This window comes from Oryza sativa, chromosome 11, assembly GCF_034140825.1.
Source record: "Oryza sativa Japonica Group chromosome 11, ASM3414082v1".
NCBI classification, from domain to species: domain Eukaryota; kingdom Viridiplantae; phylum Streptophyta; class Magnoliopsida; order Poales; family Poaceae; genus Oryza; species Oryza sativa.
In genome coordinates, this window is record NC_089045.1 from 3,511,958 (window position 1) to 3,534,900 (window position 22,943).

The 22,943-nt window shown below is 41.8% G+C and overlaps 3 protein-coding genes and 1 non-coding gene across 6 annotated transcripts; 1 reads left to right on the forward strand and 3 right to left on the reverse strand.

Annotated features, from left to right (window-relative positions):
• Nucleotides 1-243: 243 nt before the first annotated feature.
• On the reverse strand, nucleotides 244-4,204 carry LOC4349896 (BURP domain-containing protein 17-like). Its single transcript, NM_001423168.1, is given in 2 exon segments — nucleotides 244-2,247; nucleotides 4,107-4,204. Coding segments are annotated over 2 exon segments (1,758 nt in total). The 5' UTR covers nucleotides 4,146-4,204; the 3' UTR covers nucleotides 244-528.
• A 4,813-nt stretch (nucleotides 4,205-9,017) lies between these two features.
• On the reverse strand, nucleotides 9,018-9,863 carry LOC107278558 (uncharacterized). The gene is made up of 2 exons (XR_003239204.2): nucleotides 9,728-9,863; nucleotides 9,018-9,289 (listed from the first exon to the last, which is right to left on the reverse strand). It is a non-coding gene; the product is annotated as an uncharacterized protein (transcript).
• Nucleotides 9,864-11,250: 1,387 nt separating this feature from the next.
• Nucleotides 11,251-13,760, reverse strand: LOC136351197 (uncharacterized). Its single transcript, XM_066305413.1, has 2 exons — nucleotides 12,191-13,760; nucleotides 11,251-11,873 (listed from the first exon to the last, which is right to left on the reverse strand). The coding sequence occupies exons 1-2, from the start codon at nucleotides 13,758-13,760 to the stop codon at nucleotides 11,251-11,253; spliced, it is 2,193 nt and encodes a 730-aa protein (XP_066161510.1).
• LOC112936831 (uncharacterized) lies at nucleotides 13,466-21,624 on the forward strand. 3 transcript variants are annotated; one of them, XM_066305943.1, is made up of 4 exons: nucleotides 13,466-14,449; nucleotides 14,618-14,683; nucleotides 18,671-20,063; nucleotides 20,565-21,624. In XM_066305943.1, the coding sequence occupies exons 3-4, from the start codon at nucleotides 18,868-18,870 to the stop codon at nucleotides 20,572-20,574; spliced, it is 1,206 nt and encodes a 401-aa protein (XP_066162040.1). In that variant the 5' UTR covers nucleotides 13,466-14,449; nucleotides 14,618-14,683; nucleotides 18,671-18,867; the 3' UTR covers nucleotides 20,575-21,624. The 3 variants fall into 3 exon arrangements, with proteins under 3 accessions (XP_066162040.1, XP_015615989.1, XP_015615990.1); XM_015760503.3 differs by lacking the exons at nucleotides 13,466-14,449; nucleotides 14,618-14,683 and having other exon boundaries at nucleotides 18,515-20,063; XM_015760504.3 differs by lacking the exons at nucleotides 13,466-14,449; nucleotides 14,618-14,683; nucleotides 20,565-21,624 and adding an exon at nucleotides 20,152-20,465 and having other exon boundaries at nucleotides 18,515-20,063.
• Nucleotides 21,625-22,943: the final 1,319 nt, after the last annotated feature.

Genomic DNA, 22,943 nt, shown 5'->3' on the forward strand with positions numbered 1-22,943 from the left:
CCATTACAACGCACGGGCATTTTTTATAGTCTCTTAATAATCCAAATTATGAATGTAGCCTAAACATAGCATGAAAATCAGTCCCTGTCACTGGTGCCTCTCTCCTCGTATGGATATATTATAACAGAAACTTTAACTAAACTGATTTAAGATGGATGTATATATATTTTTCAATTTACTCAATTCAATATATATCGACGTGACTTGCATGTGCAAGCTGACTAGTGTAGGTAGATAAGCAAGTAGTACTAGACAACGATATTATATTATTATATATCACTGGGATTGGTGGTACATATGGTCCATATGGATGAAGCAACATATCACGAAACTTATTACAGACACACGTACGTACTGCATCCCCAAATGCTACAAGTATATAACCTTCGACACACGATAGAAGTGACGAGTATATAAGTGCTGGATATTAATTATATATCTCCAGCAGCAAGGTATGCAAAGCAGCTGGCAGCATGCGTACGCAGTACAGTACGATGAAGTAGGTACTATATGGCATACATACATACATCAGCCCCTGCGGGTCCAGACGACAGCGTCAGGCTGCATGAAGTGGCAGACAGGCACAGTCCCAGGCTTGACGCCGAGCACATGGAAGGCAGCGTGCTCTGGGTTCCAGTCCGACGTGTCGGTGTGGCACACGGCGACCGCCTCCACCGCAGTACCATCTTTGCCGACCAATGAGGCCTTGTACGCCCTCGTCGTCGCCTCTGTGAGGTGGCACATGAACACAGCGTACGGGTACGACTCCGGATGGCAAGCGATGAGCTGGCCGGTTCCGGCCATTCGCCTCACGCCGCTCACCGTGTAGTCCTGCGCCAGCGAAGAAGACTCCACCGCCTTACTGAGCACAACGGTGGAGGCGGCGTCGACGTCACTGGCCCCAAAGCTGGATGTGACGAAGTCGACTATAGACTCCAGCGACGTGGCGCAGGCCTTCTTCTCTCCCTTATTCGCCGGCAGCTCGCAGTCCTGCAGCGTAGCACTCATCTCAGCCGCGTCGTCGGAGCCCGGCCGCACCCCGAACCGGTCCAGGATCTCGGGTAGTTCTTTAGAGGAGAACGGGATGGAGTCCGCCTTGCCTCGTGGCAGGAACTTGGAGTTCGTAGTGGCCAACAAGTTGGCGAAGTGGAGGGCGTTATTAATTTTTTTACCTTGTTGAAGATTCTTCTCAAGGAAGAAGAGCGCCATGTCGGGGTCTTTGAGAAGTTCTGGCGTCTCCAAAACTGATGACTTGTAATTGCGTTGACCATCTGTATAGTGAACTAGTTCAGTGGCAGGTAAAACTGATAACTTGTAATTGCGTTGACCATCATCTACACGGTGAGGTAGTTCAGCAGCAGGTGAAACTGATAACTTGTAGTTGCGTTGACCATCATCTGCACGGTGAGGTAGTTCAGCCATAGGTGAAACTGATGACTTGTAGTTGCGTTGACCAGCATCTATACGGTGAGGTAGTTCATTAGTGGCAGGTAAAGCTGATAACTTGTAGTTGCGTTGGCCATCATCTACACGGTGAGGTAGTTCAGCCACAGGTGAAACTGATGACTTGTAGTTGCGTTGACCAGCATCCGTACGGTGAGGTAGTTCATTAGTGGCAGGTAAAGCTGATAACTTGTAGTTGCGTTGACCATCATCTACACGGTGAGGTAGTTCAGCCACAGGTGAAACTGATGACTTGTAGTTGCGTTGACCAGCATCCGTATGGTGAGGTAGTTCATTAGTGGCAGGTAAAGCTGATAACTTGTAGTTGCGTTGACCATCATCTACACGGTGAGATAGTTCAGCCATAGGTGAAACTGATGACTTGTAGTTGCGTTGACCAGCATCCGTACGGTGAGGTAGTTCATTAGTGGCAGGTAAAGCTGATAACTTGTAGTTGCGTTGGCCATCATCTACACGGTGAGGTAGTTCAGCCACAGGTGAAACTGATGACTTGTAGTTGCGTTGACCAGCATCCGTACGGTGAGGTAGTTCATTAGTGGCAGGTAAAGCTGATAACTTGTAGTTGCGTTGGCCATCATCTACACGGTGAGATCGTTCAGCCACATGTGAAACTGATGATTTGTAGTTGCGCTGACCAGCATCCGTACGGCGAGGTAATCTAACAGCAGGCAAGTAAGGGTAGTTAAGAAGTTGGGAGATGGAGCTTGGCATTGGGGTGTTAGGGAGGATGGATCGCCAGTATTGCTCGGGGGACAGATCAGCTGCATGGCTTACTGCCGCAATCTACACACATAAAACTTCAAAATTATGCAAGACCTTTTTAATTAAGATGCTTTCAAAATTATGCAAGACCTTTTTAATTAAGATGCTCCACCTAGCTAGGGTGGTATAAGAGCTTACAGTAAATCTTAACCATTAATTTTGGTTTTATTTATTTATTAACCAATATATTTGAAACTTTTATTACTACTCCCTTCAATTTTTTTAATACATGACACGCTAATTTTTTACATGACGTTTCACTACTCGTCGTATTAAAAAAATAGCGTAAATATGCTAAAGCATAAGTCGTACTTAAAGTTTTTTTAATGATAAAACATGTCACAACAAAATAAGTATTATTTATATAAATTTCTTTTGAATAGGAAAAATAGTTAAATATTATTTAAAAGTCAACCACGTCATCCATTAAAAAACTGATGTAGTAAATCATAGCAACACAAGAAAAGTACTAATTCCCACGATAATTGTACATGTCAAAATTGCGTTATTCAATTCTTATACTTTACAAAACAAGATGTCTCACATTTTACAAAACATTACTGTAGTGTTTTAAAATTACAAGTTCTAGTAAATAAGAGAATAAAACTAAAATGTGTTTCAGATTGTTTGGTCAAAAAATATGATTCAGATTTCAAACTATTCAAATTGCTATAAGCATTTAAATACACGAATTATTTATGAATATGTATATTTCAATATTTTATATTTTTATTCAGATCGATGATCATAGGTACAAATAATAGGTAAAATTCGTTTGTATTTATATACGAGCAGATATATATCTCTGTAGATATATACGTTTGTAGATAAGTTTTTGACAGGCCATTTTGTGATCCCGAGACAATCCTTTATCTCCTAACTATTTACTTTTGTATGATTTAATCCTCTGCCTACCACTTTTGTACTAATTTAATTCTTACCTAATAAATTTTGTATTTATTCTTTCTCCTGTCACCTTTTGTACGATCACCTGTATATTTTTTTACTTCTTTAATCTTTGCAAAAGAAAAGGAATAATCCACTATTAAAAAAGAGAATATATATCGGACTCTACTTTGAGCGCATATGCCATAAGTTAAAGTGGGATAAATTCTCTTAGCTAGGTAATACATGTCATTTAGAGATAATCATCTAGCAACAGTTAAAGATAGTAAAGACTCTAAATATAAACCCTTCAAAATATTTTTAGGGACATTATTACTTTTCTTTCCTTTTTTCCTCCTAACTTCATGCAATAAAAAAAATCTTTTCATAGAAGGTAAGAGCCAATCTCAAGCGAATGTTAAGATAAGATCGATGTTTCCCTCTCCTCTATTCTCTCTTCCATAGCAGCAAATTCTTGGATTGAGATCCCATAACAGCAAATTTACCTAGCTAGTTCGTATGACTAATAGCCTCCTCTTAATTTGATTCAGTTGAACATATATCCTAATATATAGACGGTCTAAATTAAACAAACTTGGAGCACCATAAAAAATTTCATATAAATATCATATAAACTTGGAGTAACATGCAATTTAAATAATTACAGGAACAATGGATCAGTTAAGTTAGAATGTGCGTGATTGTCATTGTATTTAATTAAATCTATTAATAAATTTATCTGATCGAATTTGAAATTATTTGCTTTCTGAAAATGAAACTTGCAATACTAGCTTGCCCCCTCTGACATGATCTGTTCTCAACATATGTAACATAAATTATATCGAAAGAAGAAGAAAATAAAAGAAAATGTTGGTTGAAACAGTAATATAATGCTATATGAGATATGTGTGTGTCTATATATATATATATATATATATATATATATATATATATATATATGTCTATTATATGGTAAGAACTGATGGAAAACAAACCAGTAGGAAGCAAAAGAAACGGGCGAAGATCCTATCCATTGTAGAAGGCAATAAACTAATTAAACTCCGTGTATAAGTGAATTGCACTACGAAGGATGCATATGCCAACCGTGCAAAGTTGGTATTTATAGCCAAATGGCAGCAAGTTGCGTAGTGGAAGATAGCACTGAATTCGGACAATACATATATATGTGACCTTCTCAGACAAGCGTTCAACAAGGATTGGGATCACATGCAGTGGCTATAGCAACTTATGCAGTCCTAAGGACACCATTGGATTATAAATTAACGTTCTAGATCTTTCCTTGATACTGTTCACAAATGACCGTACAAAGTTCGTTCCTGTAGCAGGTGCTGTAGCAATTATTGTTTAAAACAACCGTAGCATTTGTTTCAGCCGTTGATTGCCTTGATCCAATGATGAAAAATGGTTCCAACTGCTAAACCTGCAGTCTCTTCTATGACTGCACCGGATCTGGATTCGTTCAACAGAGAAAATTTGCTAGCGTCTCACGCAACATCAAGAAACATGCATGCGACTCCATAGACCACACATATGAATATCTATACATTGCCAAACAATTATTGCCGTTCATATACTAGATACCAAGAAACTAGACAGTATGAGTCAATTATTGAGATCGAGATAACAGTCAAAGAAAACGTTTACACAGTATAGCGCAGACACTCACAACAGACGCACACTCACTCCTATGATTGAAATCCTGAAAAATTCTCTCATGGAAAATTTGCTCCCATGGGGAGTCGAATCCAGGATCTAAGGTGCTACTGAGACTCTTGTAACCACTAGGCTACATGCCCTTTTGCATCCATAGCAAACTTTGATCATTCAGTACCCATTTTGGTTTTTAAGAGATGATATTGTTGACTCATATGTCGACGGGGGATACCCGTGGACCATATTATGAGGTTATTGGGGTATGTTGGTATAAGGATCTACACGATACGATATTAAGCATATAAAAAGACAAGGATTATACTGGTTTAGATTCCTCGTAAGATAATAGCCCTAATCCTGTTTATATGATATTATAGAGAAAATCACAGAGTACAAAAGAGAACAACTAAACTCCGAAATTACCGAAAAGATCCTTGTCGAGAGAGACTCGACGAGATCTATCGGCGAATAGGCTTCAAATCCTCCGGATTGCTTTTGTCGTGGCGGGTGTCTTACACTTAGGATTCGGATTCGATGACCTGTACCTCCTAGGTAGCCTATATTTATACTGCAAATCGCCTTAGTCTGCAAATATAACTCGGAGACAACGGACCCCGCACGGTAATATAGTTTCCTAATCTTTTTCGAGTAGAACTCTATTATTTCCCCTTTCATGAACACTATTTTCTTAATCTAGCAAACTCTTTCCATATACTCATAGATATATTGTATTCGTAGGGTCTGTTTGCTACAGCTCTAACTCCTAAATTTAGCTCTAGAAGTTGGGTCTAGAGTGGAGTTGTGGAGCTGCCTAAACCCAGCTCCACAACTCTAGTATATTTTGTGAGAGAGCTCCACCCAACTCCACTCCTAGTTTTGGTGGAGCTGAAACTGTTTGGCTGGAGCTGTGCCAAACAGGCCCGTATATCACATGACTCCAACGATAGAGGGTATACCTTATCCATAACCCTGACATCATTACTGGGTCGTATTAAAATTTTAAATGAGTAACTTTTAGATAATGAAGATATTACGAAACAAATGACACAACTGAAGAAACCATCTTTACTGGGTTGGCCAAAAACCACAATAATCCCATTTTAAATAGAAACCAGGACTTAATATGGTTTTTTTGTCCCGGTTTAAAACTCTATCGCCTATCGCCCTTGGATAATCTTTAATCCCGGTTCATTTACTGTCAGAGGCTATCAGGGGGCTGGCGATCTTTAGTCCTGGTTGGTAACACCAACCAGGACTAAAAACCGATGCACCATATATAATCCTTTGGACTTATCCTCCCAAATTCCTCATCTTTCTATTCTTGATCTCTCTCTTATCCTTTTCTTTAATCTCTCTCTTCTCTTCTTCTTATCCTCTCCTTCTTCCTTTCGCTGCAGATTGAGGAGCGAGGAGCAGGAGCGAGCGAGGCCGACAGAGGGCCGCGGCGGCCTGCGTGTCGGGCGACGGCGGCCTGCGCGCGCCGGAGCCGGGAGGGCAGGCGGTCGGGCGGGGTCGGCGGTGGGAGAAGCGGTGGCGGCCGCCGGGTGGGGATGGCGGCGGCTGGGCTGGGGAGGCGGCGGCCTCGCCCTCCCCTCCCCTAGATCCGGCGGGAGGGGAGGCGGCGGCGGCGGAGCAACGGCGGCTGGACCGGAGGAGGATTTATTTTTAAAAGATTTGTGATGAATTTGTTTTTGAGAATATGTGATGTATTTGATTTGTGTGAGATGTGAATATGTGATGTATTTGTAATGTTTTTTTAGAATTTGTGATGTATTTGGAGATGATTGATTTGGAGATTTGGAAATGATTCCTTTTGTTTTGTGATGATTGATTTGGGGATGTAGTGAAATTAACATTCAAAGTTAAAAACAATGAAAAAAAGAAAAAAAACTACCAACCGGACCTGGCCTGGCTCCATCTTACCAACCGAGACTAAAAAATTTAATCCTAGTTATTTTAATCGGAACTAAAATAAACCTAGATTCATATAACTGGGACTACAGGAAGTTACGAACCAGCATTAAAGATGGGTACCACATTAATTCATATATGTACTTTGGCGATATTGTTTATATACGCACTTGCCTATCCCTTCAACTATGCAACTTGCTGGCATTTGTCCGTAGGAAAGAGATAAGATTTACGAGGAGGCCTCTATCACAGCATTAATTCACTGTTCATGGCATTAGTTCACTATAGCTACAGCGAAATGACACTGTTTATATGGCATTAATCCGCTGTTTCTCTCACATAAACAGGACTTCTCTGCAGTGCGTGCTATATACGAATATACGATCCTGATCCGTATTGTCCACTTACGAGAACAATTGCTAGTTGACACAGCAATCCATATTCGCTCCTGACGGTGATGGGCATCTGAACATCCAAAAGATGACAAAACAGAAAAGCAAAGACGTCCACGATTAAAGAAACAACAGTCTGTAAACCCTTATCTCTAATGATGACAGCACACTGTACAAGCACGCATAAAAAATCATGCCAAAAATATCAATAATTTAAATAGGCAAAGAGTTCAAATACTGAAATAAGAGTAAGCATTTGTTAATGGTATCGCAATGGGCATATACACATGGTAAACAAGAAAATGATTTTGTTGATGATATATATAGATATATGTAAATTGTTATTTGGCAGAAAAGGGTGACAAACACGTATAGCTCTCGCCATTTAATGCTTTTGACCTCTTTCCTTGATAATTAATTTTAAGATCATAGTGACTAGTTCCTGGACACCTAAATGAGATACAGGTATATATATGGGCCATTCAACTATATTTGGCAATGAGAGTGTCATAGATTTCAGGTCACTGAATTTTTCATAATTGTGGTAAGGAATTTCAGTTACTTTTCACACCATGTCGATTCTGAAAATTGGCAATGACAAAAAAAAGGTAGCACATGAAACTTAAAAGTAGATGAATGTGAAACATAAGGGTTTAGGTAGGTTCAGTCCCTCTTGATAAGAGGTAATACCCTACTACTGTTTGGGATTGTATTCACCAGATGTTGCATTGATTTGACGATCTGATAGTTGTTATGCCCTTCGAGGCTCCCTGCCCACCTTATATATTACATGGTAGTATTCAACCGGGACTCTAGGCCCTGCCATAGAACACACGGCAATACTGCGACCGAGTCTTAATCTGCACTCCTTAAGAGTAAATTTCACAAAACTACAAGTACTTTGGTCAAATTATCATAAAACTACAGATTTAACGTAATATATCATAAAACTACAGATTTAGCACTAATTTTATCACAAAACTACAGATTTAAGGTAAAATATCGTAAAACTATAGGTCCAGTAACAAAATTATAAAAAAACTTCAGGTTTAATATCAATTTAATCATAAAACTTAGACATTTACAACTCAAACATAACATTAGTGCAAAGAATTTAACCCCCAAAATATGTAGTTTAGTGATAATTTTATTATTAGATATGTAGTTTTGTGATATTTAGTCTTAAATATGTAGTTTTGTGATAAATTTGTTGTAAATATGTAGTTCTATGATATATGACCTTAAATCTGTAGCTTATATAATGTGGAGTATTAGTTATCCCCAAGTACACACTACAATTTGTGCGACGTTTCGTGTTCTTGGGTTTTGATGTGTGCATTATTACATCTGTTAAAATTTTTAGTAGAAAATTTGTCAAAAATTTTTGTAGGGTTGAAAGTTGAAACAACCAGCTAATGATATCGGGTTAAGGATCGGAGAGGGGGAGGGGTGGTGGATTCGATTCGAGTCTAGTAAACCACTGGTAGTGCCACAAATTGGCACCGGAGAAGTGCTAACAGATATGAAATTCCACCTGAATTATTATCTTTTCGGAAAATGGAAAGGGAGCAGAAATTCTGTTGCAATTCTTGCGAATGCAAAAGCCTGCATCACCTTCAGTTAATGGAGATATTGGTTCAGTAACTTCAGGTGAGAGCTACATCACTGCATTTCAGTTCACTGCACTTTAACTTAGGAATAAACGAAAAAAAAAGTGGGAGCTCCGAGCCTCCGAAGCTGTCGACTCACAAATGTTCTATGTTATATACTTCTATATAATGTACAATATCGCTGGGAGTTTGACGGTAACACAAAGATAATAAAGAAGAGCAATTCATAGAAAGGGGTCGACTTAATTCCAATCTGCTATCAATCCCATGCAGGACGTAGGACAAGCAAAATACATATAGGTATTCAAATACATCACAATAAACGAAGGGAAAATAGAGGACTTCTCCAATTGAGTGTGAAAATCATGACAACATAAAAAGACCACAAACATGTAAACGGCAAGTAGGGACCAACCAAGAGGCTTTCAAAGTTTCAAGGATACATCTGTGTACTTGACTTATTCAAAGAGCCCCCCCAAAAGGACTAACTTTATTCAAATAGCTTCTGTGTATTTCTTTTGAAAAAATCTTTCCAGTTTCCAGGCACGGGAAGGCAGTAGTTGAACTAGATCCAGCTTGCTCTTGTAAATTCTGAAAAAAAAAACCACAGCGTTAGAATTCAGGTACATGTTAAAAGTACATACAGAAAGGAAGTATATGGAGTCATGCGCTCTGAAAGACCAAGAACGGCTATAGAGGGGGGTGAATATAGCAATTCAAATCTTGCCCCCGAAAATACTTATCAAGCCGGATTTCTCAAAATCCTTACTGGAACCGCGGCTATTAGAGAAGCCGGATCTAGAAAAGAAGAGAGAAGGAATTCCCGACACTAGAAGAGGAAGAGAAAAGGAATTCCCGAAACTAGAAGAGAGGTGAGGAGGAGTGAGCAAAACTCATCATCGCAAAGTTCAAATTGCAAGTGGAATTTAAATTGCGGAATTTAAATGAACAAGACAAAAACGAAATCCTTCAAATCATTTCATTCATAGGTGATGCAAAATAATCGCTCAACTAGGAGCAAACATACACCTTCAGAGGAACATTAACACAGACTTAAAATCTCTCGGACAAACACACTCCAAACTAATCCTAATACAAAAGCCTCTCAGGCAAACACACTCCAAACTCACACCATAACTCTCTCACCGAGCATCTCAAAAGGATTACGAAAGGAGCAACCTCCACCCTTGCATCCATCTCTCTATTTATAGCCTAAGACCCCTAAGACATTGTCTCAAATACCCCTAGGGCGAAAACCTAACTCAGAACAGATCTGTTCCATCCATTGTTCCTTCTACTCAAAGGAAGCTCCAGATCGCTGCCACCTAGTCAATCCAAAAACTCCTCGCACTCCCGATCCGTGTGATCCCAATCCAAACCAATCCATGCACGCCACGTCGCCAGCCGTGCCGCACGCGCGTCCCTCACGCGAGCTCGTGCTCCCGGCCGGGCCCACTTGACAGCGAGGGAGAGCGCCATCTCCCGCGCGCGCGCGGAGTCGCTTGGGTCCCACGCCCGCGCGCGAAACCGATGCTGCCACGTCGCCCAGCCGCTCCCGCGCACCTTCTCCTCCCGCGCACGCCATCTGAATTTGGCATGGGTCCCGCATGTAGTCGATCTCCCGCGCGAGAGCGCGCAGTCGAGTCCGCGCCTGCCGCGTGTCCCTCACGCGCGCGTCGTCGCCGAGACCTCCTGCCTTGACGCCCTTGCTTGCCGAGCTGGGCCGTCGTTGCTTGGATCATGCTGGCCTCTGCTCCATCTTGGACTGGGCCAGTCCGGTCCAGCCGTGTGGCATCCTGGCCGAGCCCATGATCACGATGGATTGGTGGCCTCCCTACCAACCAATCACAACACACATGCACATCACCTTGTCCATGCATGCACTGCTCAAACCAATGCACACACATGCACAGCTTGCATGCTAGCTTGCTTGACCAAGTCTTCCAACCAAGTGCATGCACGTGCACTTTTCTCATTGGCTGCATGCTACAGTACCACGTGTACTGTAGCACTGCTTGCTCCTTTCATCCGTCGGCTTTCTTCGCGAATCCCGGCACTTGCACTTGACCTTGCGAAGCCCGTCGCAAAGTCTTCCCGACACGGTGTTCGTCCACCATGTGTCACCTTGATCTTAACCTTGTCACACAGCTTCGTCGATCATTCTGGACCTCAACTCCCCCTCAGTCTAGTCCCGATCCGCCGTCGACCTAGGTTGACCATCAGGGATCATGACGTCAGTCCCACCTTGTCACATGGCCTCTTGACCGTGCCGGACCTATGCTCCTCCCTGAGCATAGTCCCGGTCCTCGCCATTGACCGAGGTTGACTTCGATCACCTGCACACACGTAAACCAAACATCCGATTCTGGGCACAGATATCGCAACCTGACCCACATTAGTCATAAGCACTGATGCCTAAAATCGCCAACAATCCAAAGCAAATTTCTCACTCAAAACCAACTCATGGTTATATATTTCGTTGCCAATTTTCCATCACAAATAAACCAAAACCACACTTGGTTTTACACGCTCACCATAGTATTTGTGGCACATTAACTCCTGAAGCTGCTGGAAGATATGCCATTCTTTTCTTCATTCTCACCATGTGATTGCTTTGCTGTATCTTTTGGACCATTTCTGCTCTCCTTTCCCCTCCTAAAGCTTCTTGTCTTGAGCTCTTCTGAACTCTCGATTCCATCCTCATTAGCTGGCTCATCCATAGGTATAACATTTCTGGTTTCAGTACTGCTTTCTTGAGGTACTTGAGAATTGTTTTCAAATGCTTCATCCTTGTGCCACAGGCTGCTCTTTTCGATGCCACAGTGCCAAAGCAATGCCCAGATTAGAGTAATGAACTCGCCTCCAGACTCGAGATTATTCTTATGATCTGATGCATTCCAGCTTGGGGCGATGTGCACAAGTAAATCAGCCCAAACCTCAGCTAGGATCTTCCAACAGGCTTCATCATCCTTCATTCCGATCAGGTCCTTGGCTAGAGTAACACCTTGCTGCAGTATGTTCATTTTCAATTTCTCATCTACACTGCTTGGTGTTGCTTGCAGTGCAATTCCCATGAGTTTGTTATATCTACACCATTTCAGGTTACAATCCTTGAGTTGTTCGCGGGCATGCTTTAAGGTTTCCACAAATAGCACTTCAGGGACAAGAAAACTATCTGGTAACAGTTCAGAACGAAAAACCTGTAGATAAGCGCAATACCGTGACAAGCTGATCGCGATATGGTAGTTTGTTTTGAGCCCAGCAGACAGGCCACTGTTCTCGCCTATAAGGTATGGGTAGGAAGAGAAGCAGCAGAGCTTTTTTTTCATGTACGACCAGGCAGAACACAAGAACCCAGGTTTGGTTAAGTCAATTTTCTTGTCATGCGCAAGCTTGATCTCGCAGAGGCTGGTTGCGATGTGCCACACTAGAATGACTTGAGAGCATGTACGTAGCTTCTCAGTGATGGGATTTCTCTCGGTAACGGTCTACTGGTGAGGCCGATGCGGCGGATTGCCTGTAGGATTGCTAGCTTTACACATTGAGGGATCTTGATGGCTTCACCAGTTTTTTTCCCATCCAATTTGCCTTTAATCTTTCCCAGGGTGATGACATTTGCCAGTTTCCATAATGTTGGCTTGTAAGTAATTTGCTGCAAGAAGTCATACTGATCGATACGTCCATGCCATGGTTCGCCAATTTTTGACTCGAAAAATGACCTTACTAGATGCTTCGTGAGTCGTTCACTCACAAACCAAGCCTGGTCCTGCACATACTTGCACAGGACAAGTAATCTTGTCCAGTTTGATACCAGGTATGTGACTATTTCCCAGATCTCCTTGAACATCACACAGAACATGAACACCCATGTCATGATGATGTCAAAATTACATCCATCCACCCAGAGCACAAGATTGCCCTCTGGGGGTTGATAGACCTTGCGGATTCCTACGGCCAGCCAGAAGGCAATGGCGAAAGTTGCAGCGGACAGGAGCAGACTCAAACAGAGAGAACCAAGCCCTTCCCAGAAGACCAATGGGTAGAGGGTGTAGAAGTAGTCTCTGACAAATGCAAGCTCCAACTCAAGGATCCTGAATGTCCGCTCAGCCTCGACAGCCTGGTGCCCGTCCACCTTCTCCTCCTGCCGTTGTCCTCGGCTGTCAGGAATGAACTCCGAGATGATTAGATGCTGCATGTCGTTAATGCTATCTTTGTTCAGTGTCACATCTTCAAGCCTGCACCGAAGCAGCCTTGACAGTGAGAAGGCCATGCTCAAGTCTTTAAACTTACTGTCTCCATCTCTGTTGTTCATCCCCTTCCAATTGTACTCCTGAATCTTGCCCAGTGTGACCAGTGACTGAGCGCTGCTGTTGCTGATATTTATAGTGTATTGAGGCTTCTTTAAGGTGATGTCTTTGTTGGACTCTCCGCAGATCAGATATTTTTTGCCTGGCATCATAGTTGATGTGTTTCTATCATCATGATTGACGCCTGTCTCCTGGTCCTCAGGAATGAAGGTGCGCATGTACTCAGGAATAAACTCTGAGCTCCGGCCATGCCACAAGGATTCGTTTGCCATGCCATGTGCGAAGAACCGGTACATGCTCTTCAGTTGCAGGATGGCCCAAAATGACCAGAGTGGCCTTGCATACTTCAAGCCACGAGTGCCAGCCAAGACCCCTGCCCCTATGAACTTGATCACATTTGCCAGCTCCATGAATTGTCGATCACGGTCTGAGATGCCATACCCAGAGAGATAGCCGAGGCTGGTACGGAGACTCACCAGCACGATGGCCCAGACCGGGAACAGCTCATTCTCAAACCTCGCGGATTGCATGGCTCCAATGAGGTACACTACTATCTGATCAGATAATTCGTCGATGCTTTCAAGAATGGTGGTCAAGATTGAGCTACGAGTTCGGCAGCGGTAGAAGTCTATGATGAACATTGCAAGGAATATCAATGTCACCAGTGCCACCAAGGACTCAATGCGGATCAAGACATAGATGTTCTCTTTCAGCATGACAAAAAATGATTCAATCACAGCACGGACGTCCACCATTTTCAATTTTTAAGCTTGTTCGATGGCCCTGTTTGTTAATTTATTGATGATGAGCAAGTAAAAGATAAACAGGAAATTTACAGTTATTACTCCTACACTAGGGACCATTTTATTATTAACTTTTTTTTTTCATTTTGGCAAGCAACAACTCATGATACGGAGAATGCATCAAGCAAACAGTATATGAGTTTACATTTTGGACAATTTTCATCTCGCTGGTAGCACATAGTGTGTACATGATATATGCTGCTCTTATTCTTTTGCAACAAGATACATAATAATTTGAAGTGCAGAAATAACATCTATCTAACTACTACTGCATTTGTCAAGGGATCTGTAGAGACTTGTTTTTGTGCTAGTTTTGTTTTAGGTTGTAAGAGTTGGGCTTTCTAGGTTTGTTTTTTTAGACAATAGATCTTTCGATGAATGAACCCAGCTAGCTTTATAAAGAACTAAGGAAGCCCATGGTTTTTTTTTTGAGAAATGGGATTAATTTTCGTACGCACAGTGAATCAAGAATCAAAGAAAAATGCAATGAGCAGCCATACATATGTAAGAACTTTCCATGTCTACATGCTGCAGGGCATGAGTGTATTCCCAGACATTACTGACTGTGCTAGCTGCAGGTGCATGCGTACCTGAGGGTAACTGGATTCAGAAGCTGCCGCTGCTGCCCGCTCACTACCAAGGTATCACTGGCAGAAGGAAAGCTTAAGCTTTAGTAAATCGGTACTCATATATCCCAATCGGAAAGATTAATGAGGACTAATAAAGTATTTTTCCTTGACCAAAGGAGGTCATTTCCTTTATTGTCTCTTTTCTTATTTCCTTTTTCCTTTTATCATTGCACCCTTCAGGTAGTTGCGCCGGCTGGAAAGATGCATTAGCTGCAGGCAGCAGTCAACTTGCTTCACAGAGTCATGGTCAGTGGTCTTCTACTAATTATATTCCACAACTACCTTTTGCACTAAGTAGTGCCAATTAATCATGCATCCACATGTCATTGGAATAAAGCTTAGAACTGTCAGTTTGCATTCACCCTTCACAGGAGTAAAGCTTAGCACCAGTATTCTAAAAGTCGGCCCTCAGGTGGCTAACCTGCCTTGGGACTCTTGTGCTGGTCCTGCTATTTGAGTGTCCTATTGTCTAACTTGCCATTAGAATTTAGAAATATACTCTACACTTTAGTTTCTGTACTTGACATTTTTTTTGAAAGCTTACATAGTTAGATTGAAACAAGCATCCCACATCTTACAATGAGTCGTCTGTCCGCCTTCTCCTCCCATCACAGGGAACACGCAACCACTGTCTTACCCCTAGAGAACCAGGAAAAAAATGAGTAATGAAATCTCTGTTGGATTTTGGATGGATTGAACACACCCTAGTAATACGAATCTAGATAGGGAAGAAGTCTATCTAGATTTGTATATGTCCAGATTTGTAGTTATAGGATGTGTCCCATCCATATAAAATCCCTTGTATTTTGGGACGCAGGGAGTACAACCTACCAGCTATTAATTCCAAAATTTTTAATTATTAAATCAAGTGAAAACTATAACTGAGACTCCTAACATAGCACAACTAGATGTTTATTAATTTGGAATCAAGAACCTATTAAATCATGAAAAAACCACTCTATAATTGAGACTTGAAGCCAAGTGAAACTCCAACACAAATGCAAACATTAAGTTATAAAGCATACTAAATTGTGACTCTAGCACAAATGCAACTAAATACTTATTTACTTTTGGATTTTTTAAATATTAAATTAAAAATGAAAGTAACTGAATATTAGGATGGACTCTACATATGATTTTGCAATCATTATTAAGTTTGATATCATTTTGTCCTTAGTAATTTTAAAAAAAATTAGGAGTAAAGTAGATAAAAATGCCCATGCAATGCGGACTAATGAATTATAATTGGTTGCTAATAGTCCTAGGGAAAATCCCAGATATGCCATTAACAAGCGCCCAATTCCAAGAAATGACATCGACAAGCGCGAGTTTCATGAAATGCCATCGTACAAGTGACTTTGTTCTAGAAATATCATCGCCGTTAGGTCCTGTTAGCAGCCCTCCGTTAGGTGCTATAGGATGAACATTGCATTTAATGGCGTGGGATGGACGGAACCATAACGACGATGATATTTTTGGGACAAAGTCGCTTGTACGATGATATTTTGTGGAACTTGCACTTGTCGATGGTATTTCTTGTAATTGGGTGCTTGTCAATGGTGTTTCTTGGATTTTCTTATAATCTTATCATAGATATCTTGTATTTACTAGCCAATGTCATCTAAATATATTTATGATTAAGCTATCAAACAGCTATGGCCTTACTTCAACATCAGTAGACTGTCAAAAACCGCTGTGTAATACTTCCCTTCGATACCAAATGTAACTTATTTAGTATTCTCAACTTTTTCCTAAATTTGATTCATTTCGAAACTTTGAATAACTTTTTCCACTTTTCTCCCATATGTGCTCTTAGGAAATAACGATATTCCTCAAATAAATTAGGAAATCCATATATTTGAAACGTCAATAAATGAAGCCAAAAAGAAAGTCAATCAAGTTATTTTCTTAAAATTTGTACACAAGTCTAAGATGGTTTATATTGAAGTTAGAGAAATCATCATGAAAGTTTGTATTTGGCTCATAAAGCTCGAAGGAAAGTTTGTATTTGGCTCATAAAGCTCGAAGGCTTGTGGCGGCGTTGTCGGATGGCCATATGATGATGTGTTGTTTAGTTTAACGTTTAAGGATAATGCATGATCATTCCAGAATTCTGGTGGGGTTGATGATGGTCTAACCCACCTTACCATTCTTAAATAAATTATGTGGTGGGGGTTGGTGATGGCCTAACCAACCTTACCATTCTTAAACAAGTATGTGCTTCTCCCTTTTGGCTTTTAGTTAGATGCAAAAGATTCTAGTCTTCGTCATCGCATCATCATGTATGCCTAATGCATCTTGTGCGTGTCTTCTCTTAATTTGTTATCTGGTGGACACACTGCAAATAAATAATACTGGCCAAAGCCCTAGACCTTGATTATATCAAGAGCTAAATAGTTGCAGCTACTTTTTTGCAACTTTTTGTGAGTGCGGTCATATTGTAGAAGGCCTTTTTTTCTGGAAAAAAAGGATGTCGGGAATCTAGTTGCGCGTGCGTCCTAGCTCTAATTTATGCAAAGGTCTCCTTAGAACCCAGGAATGCAAAAAACATGGGAAAAATGCATATGTAAAACAGAGGATTAAAAACGTGATAAATTTAGGAATGATCATACGTTCACATAATTGGTGAGGAAAATGCAGGAATACCCTGTAGTAAGTAAATGTAAATCAGACTTGAATGTTTTAATCCATGCATCTTGAGGCCAAGTACATAGAACAGTGAGTGCTTTGCCTCAATCCTATGTGCATGAATAGAAAAAAGAGCTCTATGTTTTCCTATGAATTTCCTTTGGAAACATATCCAAAGGAATTTTTTCTATGTTTCTCCTTTGCTCCATTCGTACAAACCAAATGGATGAAACGTGCAGGAATTTTTTCTATTTCTATAGAATTCTTGTTACTATGTTTTTTTCTCCATTTTTCCTACAAACCAAAGGGGGTGGGTTAGGACAACCTTCACGCATATGTTGCCTCCCCAAGTTTTGTAACCTCATTTTGTATGTGCCATTAAGGCGTCTAGATATTCAATAATTTCTGGATGAATACAATACAGACCGAGGAAAGGGATGGTGAAAGACTGAAACTGTTCCCACCACTGTTTTTGACTAGCGCTATATTGGTAGAAATCAGAAATGAGCCTTAGTCAGTGTGGAATTCTCGACCATTTCCACACCTACTTGTGGGAGTAAGACTGCAAATAATTGTAGTATTTCAATATAGCCTTAATAGTTATAAAGTTTTCTTAAAAATATGACAACATAGACTATTGTCTCATACACCCTCCATAATATTTAATCTAGAGTGAATCTATGTAGAGAGAAGTAAAAATAACAAAATAGAATAGTGCAATCTCATTTATGGTTGGATTTACAATTTTTATTTCTCGATAAAAGGTGTAATCTCACTCACAGTTAGATGTGTGCAGCGGATTTAATTTTGAATATTTATAGAGGAATATCTAAGACAATAGTATATGTTCTCTAATTTAGTAATTTTCATAGGCTACTATTGTCTGCCCAACTTTGTATGATTGGACTCATTGTATGATACTCCCTCCTTTCCTAAATGTTTGACGCCATTGACTTTTTAAAATATGTTTGACCGTTCGTCTTATTTAAAAACTTTTGTGAAATATGTAAAACTATATGTATACATAAAAGTATATTTAACAATAAATTAAATGGTAGGAAAAGAATTAATAATTGCTTAAATTTTTTGAATAAAACGAACGGTCAAACATGTTTAAAAAAGTCAACGGCGTCAAACATTTAGGGATGGAGGGAGTATCATTTAAAGGAATGAGGGCATCCAGTGCTCAGGACTTAAAACAGTTTCCCATTTGAAAATGCTATATTGCGATAACCATGTGATAGATAACATTTTTCATTGACGCAATAAGTCATGGCAGCAACTTTTCTTTATAAAGTCATTAAAATTCTATGGGAACGCGACAACCATATACTAGCGTTATGTCTTTTTTTAAAGTAAGCATCTTGACTTGACGTCAAAACCAGTGAGTTGAGCTTATCATTTTGGGATGAGCTAATTAACTAGCTAAGTTGCTATACCAAAGTTTTCAGTTCAAGCAGTGTTAATGTGTTTGGCTAGCTTGCTAGTTAAGTTGCTAATGTGTGTTTAGCTTGCTAAGTAGGCTTCGTCAGACGGCAGTAGTGTGCAAATGCAAGATGGCTAATATTGTTCTGACGATCCTCCACTTGATCTCCACAACTGTAGGAGGGTTGTTCCGTCATGACAGCACCACTGGTGCAGCCAGTGTCGAGTTCTGGGTGGCGGCGGCGACAACGCTGCTGCTGATCAAGTTCGCCGTCGATTCCATCGGCCCCCGCTTCTCCTCCCAGAAGTACATCAACCCTGCTGTCCAGCTCCTGCGGATACTGAACCATTATGCTGTGAGCTACACCCTGGGGCTCATGCCGCCGTCGTCCTCCCATCAAGGTACCGTGGCGAACGCCTTCTTCAAGGTGTGGGCCGTCCTCATCGTCACCATGCAGGACAGCATCCGCATCGGCCGGCCGTACCAGCCCAAGGAGATGACCCTCGTCGACATGCTCACCTCGCTGTGGTCGGCCAACCAGCTTCGGGCGAAGACGGCGATACACCTCAGGGTGCCTCTCTGGCTCATGTGGTCCATCCACGCCTCGCGCATCGTCTGGTACTACATCACCTCCAGCGCGGCTGCCAGAGCTAGAGATGATGACATGAAGCTTGTCAGTGACTACATGGCGATGCCGACGCAGCACACGTCCAACGATGCCAACCCGGCCACCATGGCGGGGTACAAGTACATCGTTCTCGGGGAGGAGAAGCTGAAGCAGCAGATAAAGGTCGAACCACCCAGCTTCACACAGACGCAACTTGCGCAGGAGGAGGTCATCACTGTGGAGAAGGTCTGGAGCCAAGGGAGCAGCGATGCCCTGCTCGGTGAGGCCGGCGACAGCAGCAACCGGTTCAAGGACGTGTGCCTCTCCTTCGCCCTGTACAAGCTGCTGCGCCGTCGGTTCTTCAACTTCCCCATACATGAGGCCAGCCATGCAGGCACCCGGCAGCTCGTTGTGGACGCCATCCTAGATGACAAGAAGGGCTACGAGAGGGCGTTCCGTGTGACGGAGGTAGAGCTGTCCTTCCTCCAGGACTTCTTCTACAGCAAGCACGCTGATGTCTTCGCCAGTGGCTTCCCTTGCGTGAGGTTGCTGCTATCGCTTCTGATGACAGCAGCTGCCTCATACCTGGCCTACGCAGTGCATGATATGCCTAGTGTTAGCACAGGCCTCACTGCCAAGGGCCGCCTCGCTAGGATCAGCCATGGAGTGTTCGTCACCCACTGCATCATCGCCATACTTGTCATTAGAGAGCTCTGGGAGATTATCGTGCACGTCTTCTCGCAGTGGACCAATGTCTTGATCATCTGCAGCTACATCAGGTTGCGAGGACGTCAAGGCTGCTGGATCCAGGGGCTGCGGCTTTGGATGATGGAGAAGGTGGCGAGGATCATGTTCTGGCTCATCGGGAGGGGACGAAGCCGACGGGACCGCAATATTCGCCAGTGCAACCTAGTGATGTCGGCTCGGACTGGAAGCATAGCCCGCGTTACAAGAGTTATCTTTAGGTAAACAATTTATCGATCTCTTCTAAATAAATTGAATCCATTTTCGTTATTCATCAGTGCACTGAGAAGAGTTCCCCTAAAATCTTAGTTGACCAATGAATATAATGTTGATCAAGATCCACGGCATAGCAACCGTCTTCTACCTGAATTGAGCATGAGGGAGGGAGACGGTGAGAATGGTGGTGTGTTGGGTTGTGGGCCTCAACGATGCTGACAAGGGAAAGGATGGTGGTGCGTTGGGTTGGGGAGCAGTATAAGCGGGTTGGGTCATGTAGGCAAGGGAGAGGGAGAGGGTCGGAGGTTTGCACCATTGTATTGAAAAGTGGCTTATTGAAAAGAGTGTGTCGAACTTTTAAAAATCAGTTAATTGATGAATAGATGACCCCTTTATTAGTCATCAATCACCATGCTATTTTGATCATGATTATCAACGGATGACCAATTTGTAGTTCTCCTATATATTATATATAATTCAAATCAATTTTTCACCTTGGCATACAGAACAAGGTAGCTGCGGAGGGAGGTGAAGATGGAACTGTTTTCGTCAATCAAGGCCCTCCTGAATTCTCAAGAGGCGGCAGCGTCAGTGGCGGCTGGAAGGACGAGGAGTTCACCAGAGGAGTTGGCGCAGAAAAAGAACGAGCTATTGCGGTCTTACCTTGGGAATGCCTTCGCCGACATCGAACACCTTGTCAGTCAGATCGAGCATATCCAAAGAGAGATCAAGGGCGAGGGCGAGACCCACAAGATTCTAGCCTGGCACATCGCCACCAGCCTCTGCCAGATCAAACTACTGGAACAACAAGCCACCGGTCGCTGGCGAGACGACCTGTATAACCTCACTCTGCCCGAGGGCGGTGGTGATGGTGAACTCGCAGATGTGTGGCCGCATTATGTCACCGCCGTCACCCTGTCCAACTACCGTGCGTACCTGGTCAGGCAGGCACTGGTGCCGGACAATGGCCTCGTCGCCTACAAGGTCCTCCATGAAGTGAGGAGGGAGGCCGCACAATCCATGCGCGGGTGCAACGCGATGCAAGGGCTTCCGCATCAGCTCATCCTAAACTCCAACAGGCCGCGGTGCAATGGGGACGACGGTGAGAGGGCATCATTGACATTGGCGCGCTGCTATCGGAGGAGCTCGTGGCGGCGTTCGGTGGCGGCGCCGAGGTCGAGCTATGGAAGAGGCTGGGCAAGTTCTGGGCGGGTTTCCTGCTGCACCTGTCGGCATCGACGAGGGCGGCGAAGCATCAGGTGCACCTGCGCGGGAGCGGGGAGCTCACCACGCACCTGTGGGTGCTCCTTTCGCACGCCGGCTTCCTTGGTGAGACCAGCCATGGCGATCAAATGCTCGACCCGGCTGACCTCACCAACTCCTAATTATGCTGAAGCATCGTATATAGATTTATTAACATCTATATGAATGTGAGCAATGCTAGAAAGTTTTATAACCTGAAACAGAGGGAGTAGCTTGTATCATCATATCATAGGCAGATTGTACTTTTAAGCATATATTGCAAGCTAATAAACTTGGGTTTAAGAGCAAATTATGACATATCTTTGTCATTCCCCATTGGGCCACTACCACTCTATAAATACTACACAAACTGAGGTAGCTTAGCTTCTTTTTTTTTTAGATATAATGGGCAGTACCGAAATGACCACCACTTAAACAGTTCCAACCCTTACAAAAGAAGAGAAACAAAGATTAAGCTTGTAATCTTCCCCTGAAGTTCCATCCTTGCCTAGAGAAGAAGCTCATCACACTCTGGCCTCCAACATCTTGCAGCCTCTCTTCATCAAATATAAAAAAAAGAGAAAATTCCCTATATACCCCTGAAAATTTACTCAATCCCTTCAATACCCCTGAATTTGACATTATCCCTTATATACCCCTGAGTTTTCATTTTGATCTCCTCTATACCCATCTCCGTTAGTTGACCATTAGTTGACCGTTAAATATTTTAAAATGACTATATTACCCATCCTATACATATGTGTGGTACCTACCCAATAAATTTTCATATGAAAAATAAACTTATACAAAATACAAGCAATATAATCATTTAATGCCCAACTTAAAAAATAAAACTTATTATTTTTTATTTTTTAAAAATTATGATTAAATCCATACATTAGTTTCACCAGAAAATTAAGAGCAAAAACTAAATGTTATTTAGGTTTAAATTTTTGGGAAGATATACGAAATTCATCAAATTTGATCTGAAATTTATTTAAAAATTTTAAATTTGTTTTCTAATTTGTGATAAACTAATTATATCCCCTTTGTTTTTTCACAACGAATCTTTTTTCACTAAATATTTGTTGAAAAGTAATTTTCAAATCTTATGCAGAACTTTTTTTTACAATAAATCTTTTTTTATTTTAATGAAATAATGTTTTATTTTCAAAAATTCATCACAAATATTTAGTAATTTATTCCTTATTGGTTTTCACAACTCAAATAATTTACACATAAAACATTTCTAGCTTTTAACAATATAACAAGGACAATAAAGTAATTTCTACAATAACTAACGGTCAAACTAATGGTCAACTAACGGAATGGGTATGTAAGGGATCCAAATAAAAACTCAGGGGTATATAAGAGATCAAACAAATTTCAGGGGCGTAGAAGGGATTGGGTGAAATTACATGGGCATATAGGGAATTGGCCCAAAAAAGATACGGCACTCCACATGTTTTTGGCTACTTGACATTCAAAAAAGAGATGCTGTATAGTCTCATTAGCATTACATAAACAATATCAGTGATCCCTTTTCATTTCCTTTTAACTAGAATGTCTTTTGTCAACATGACATCTTCTCCCATATACCATAGAAATGTCTTTATATTTAACGGAAATCTAGGCTTCCAGAT

What these genes read in the sequence shown, in the direction of transcription:
- LOC136351197 (XM_066305413.1), bottom strand. Translation starts at nt 13,760, where the DNA reads ATGGTGGACGTCCGTGCTGTGATTGAATCATTTTTTGTCATGCTGAAA. An exon ending in CCGCCGCATCGGCCTCACCA is followed by an intron (nt 11,874 to 12,190) that starts GTAGACCGTTAC and finishes AACTGTTACCAG; the next exon opens with ATAGTTTTCTTGTCCCTGAA.
- LOC112936831 (XM_015760503.3), top strand. Translation starts at nt 18,622, where the DNA reads ATGGCTAATATTGTTCTGACGATCCTCCACTTGATCTCCACAACTGTA.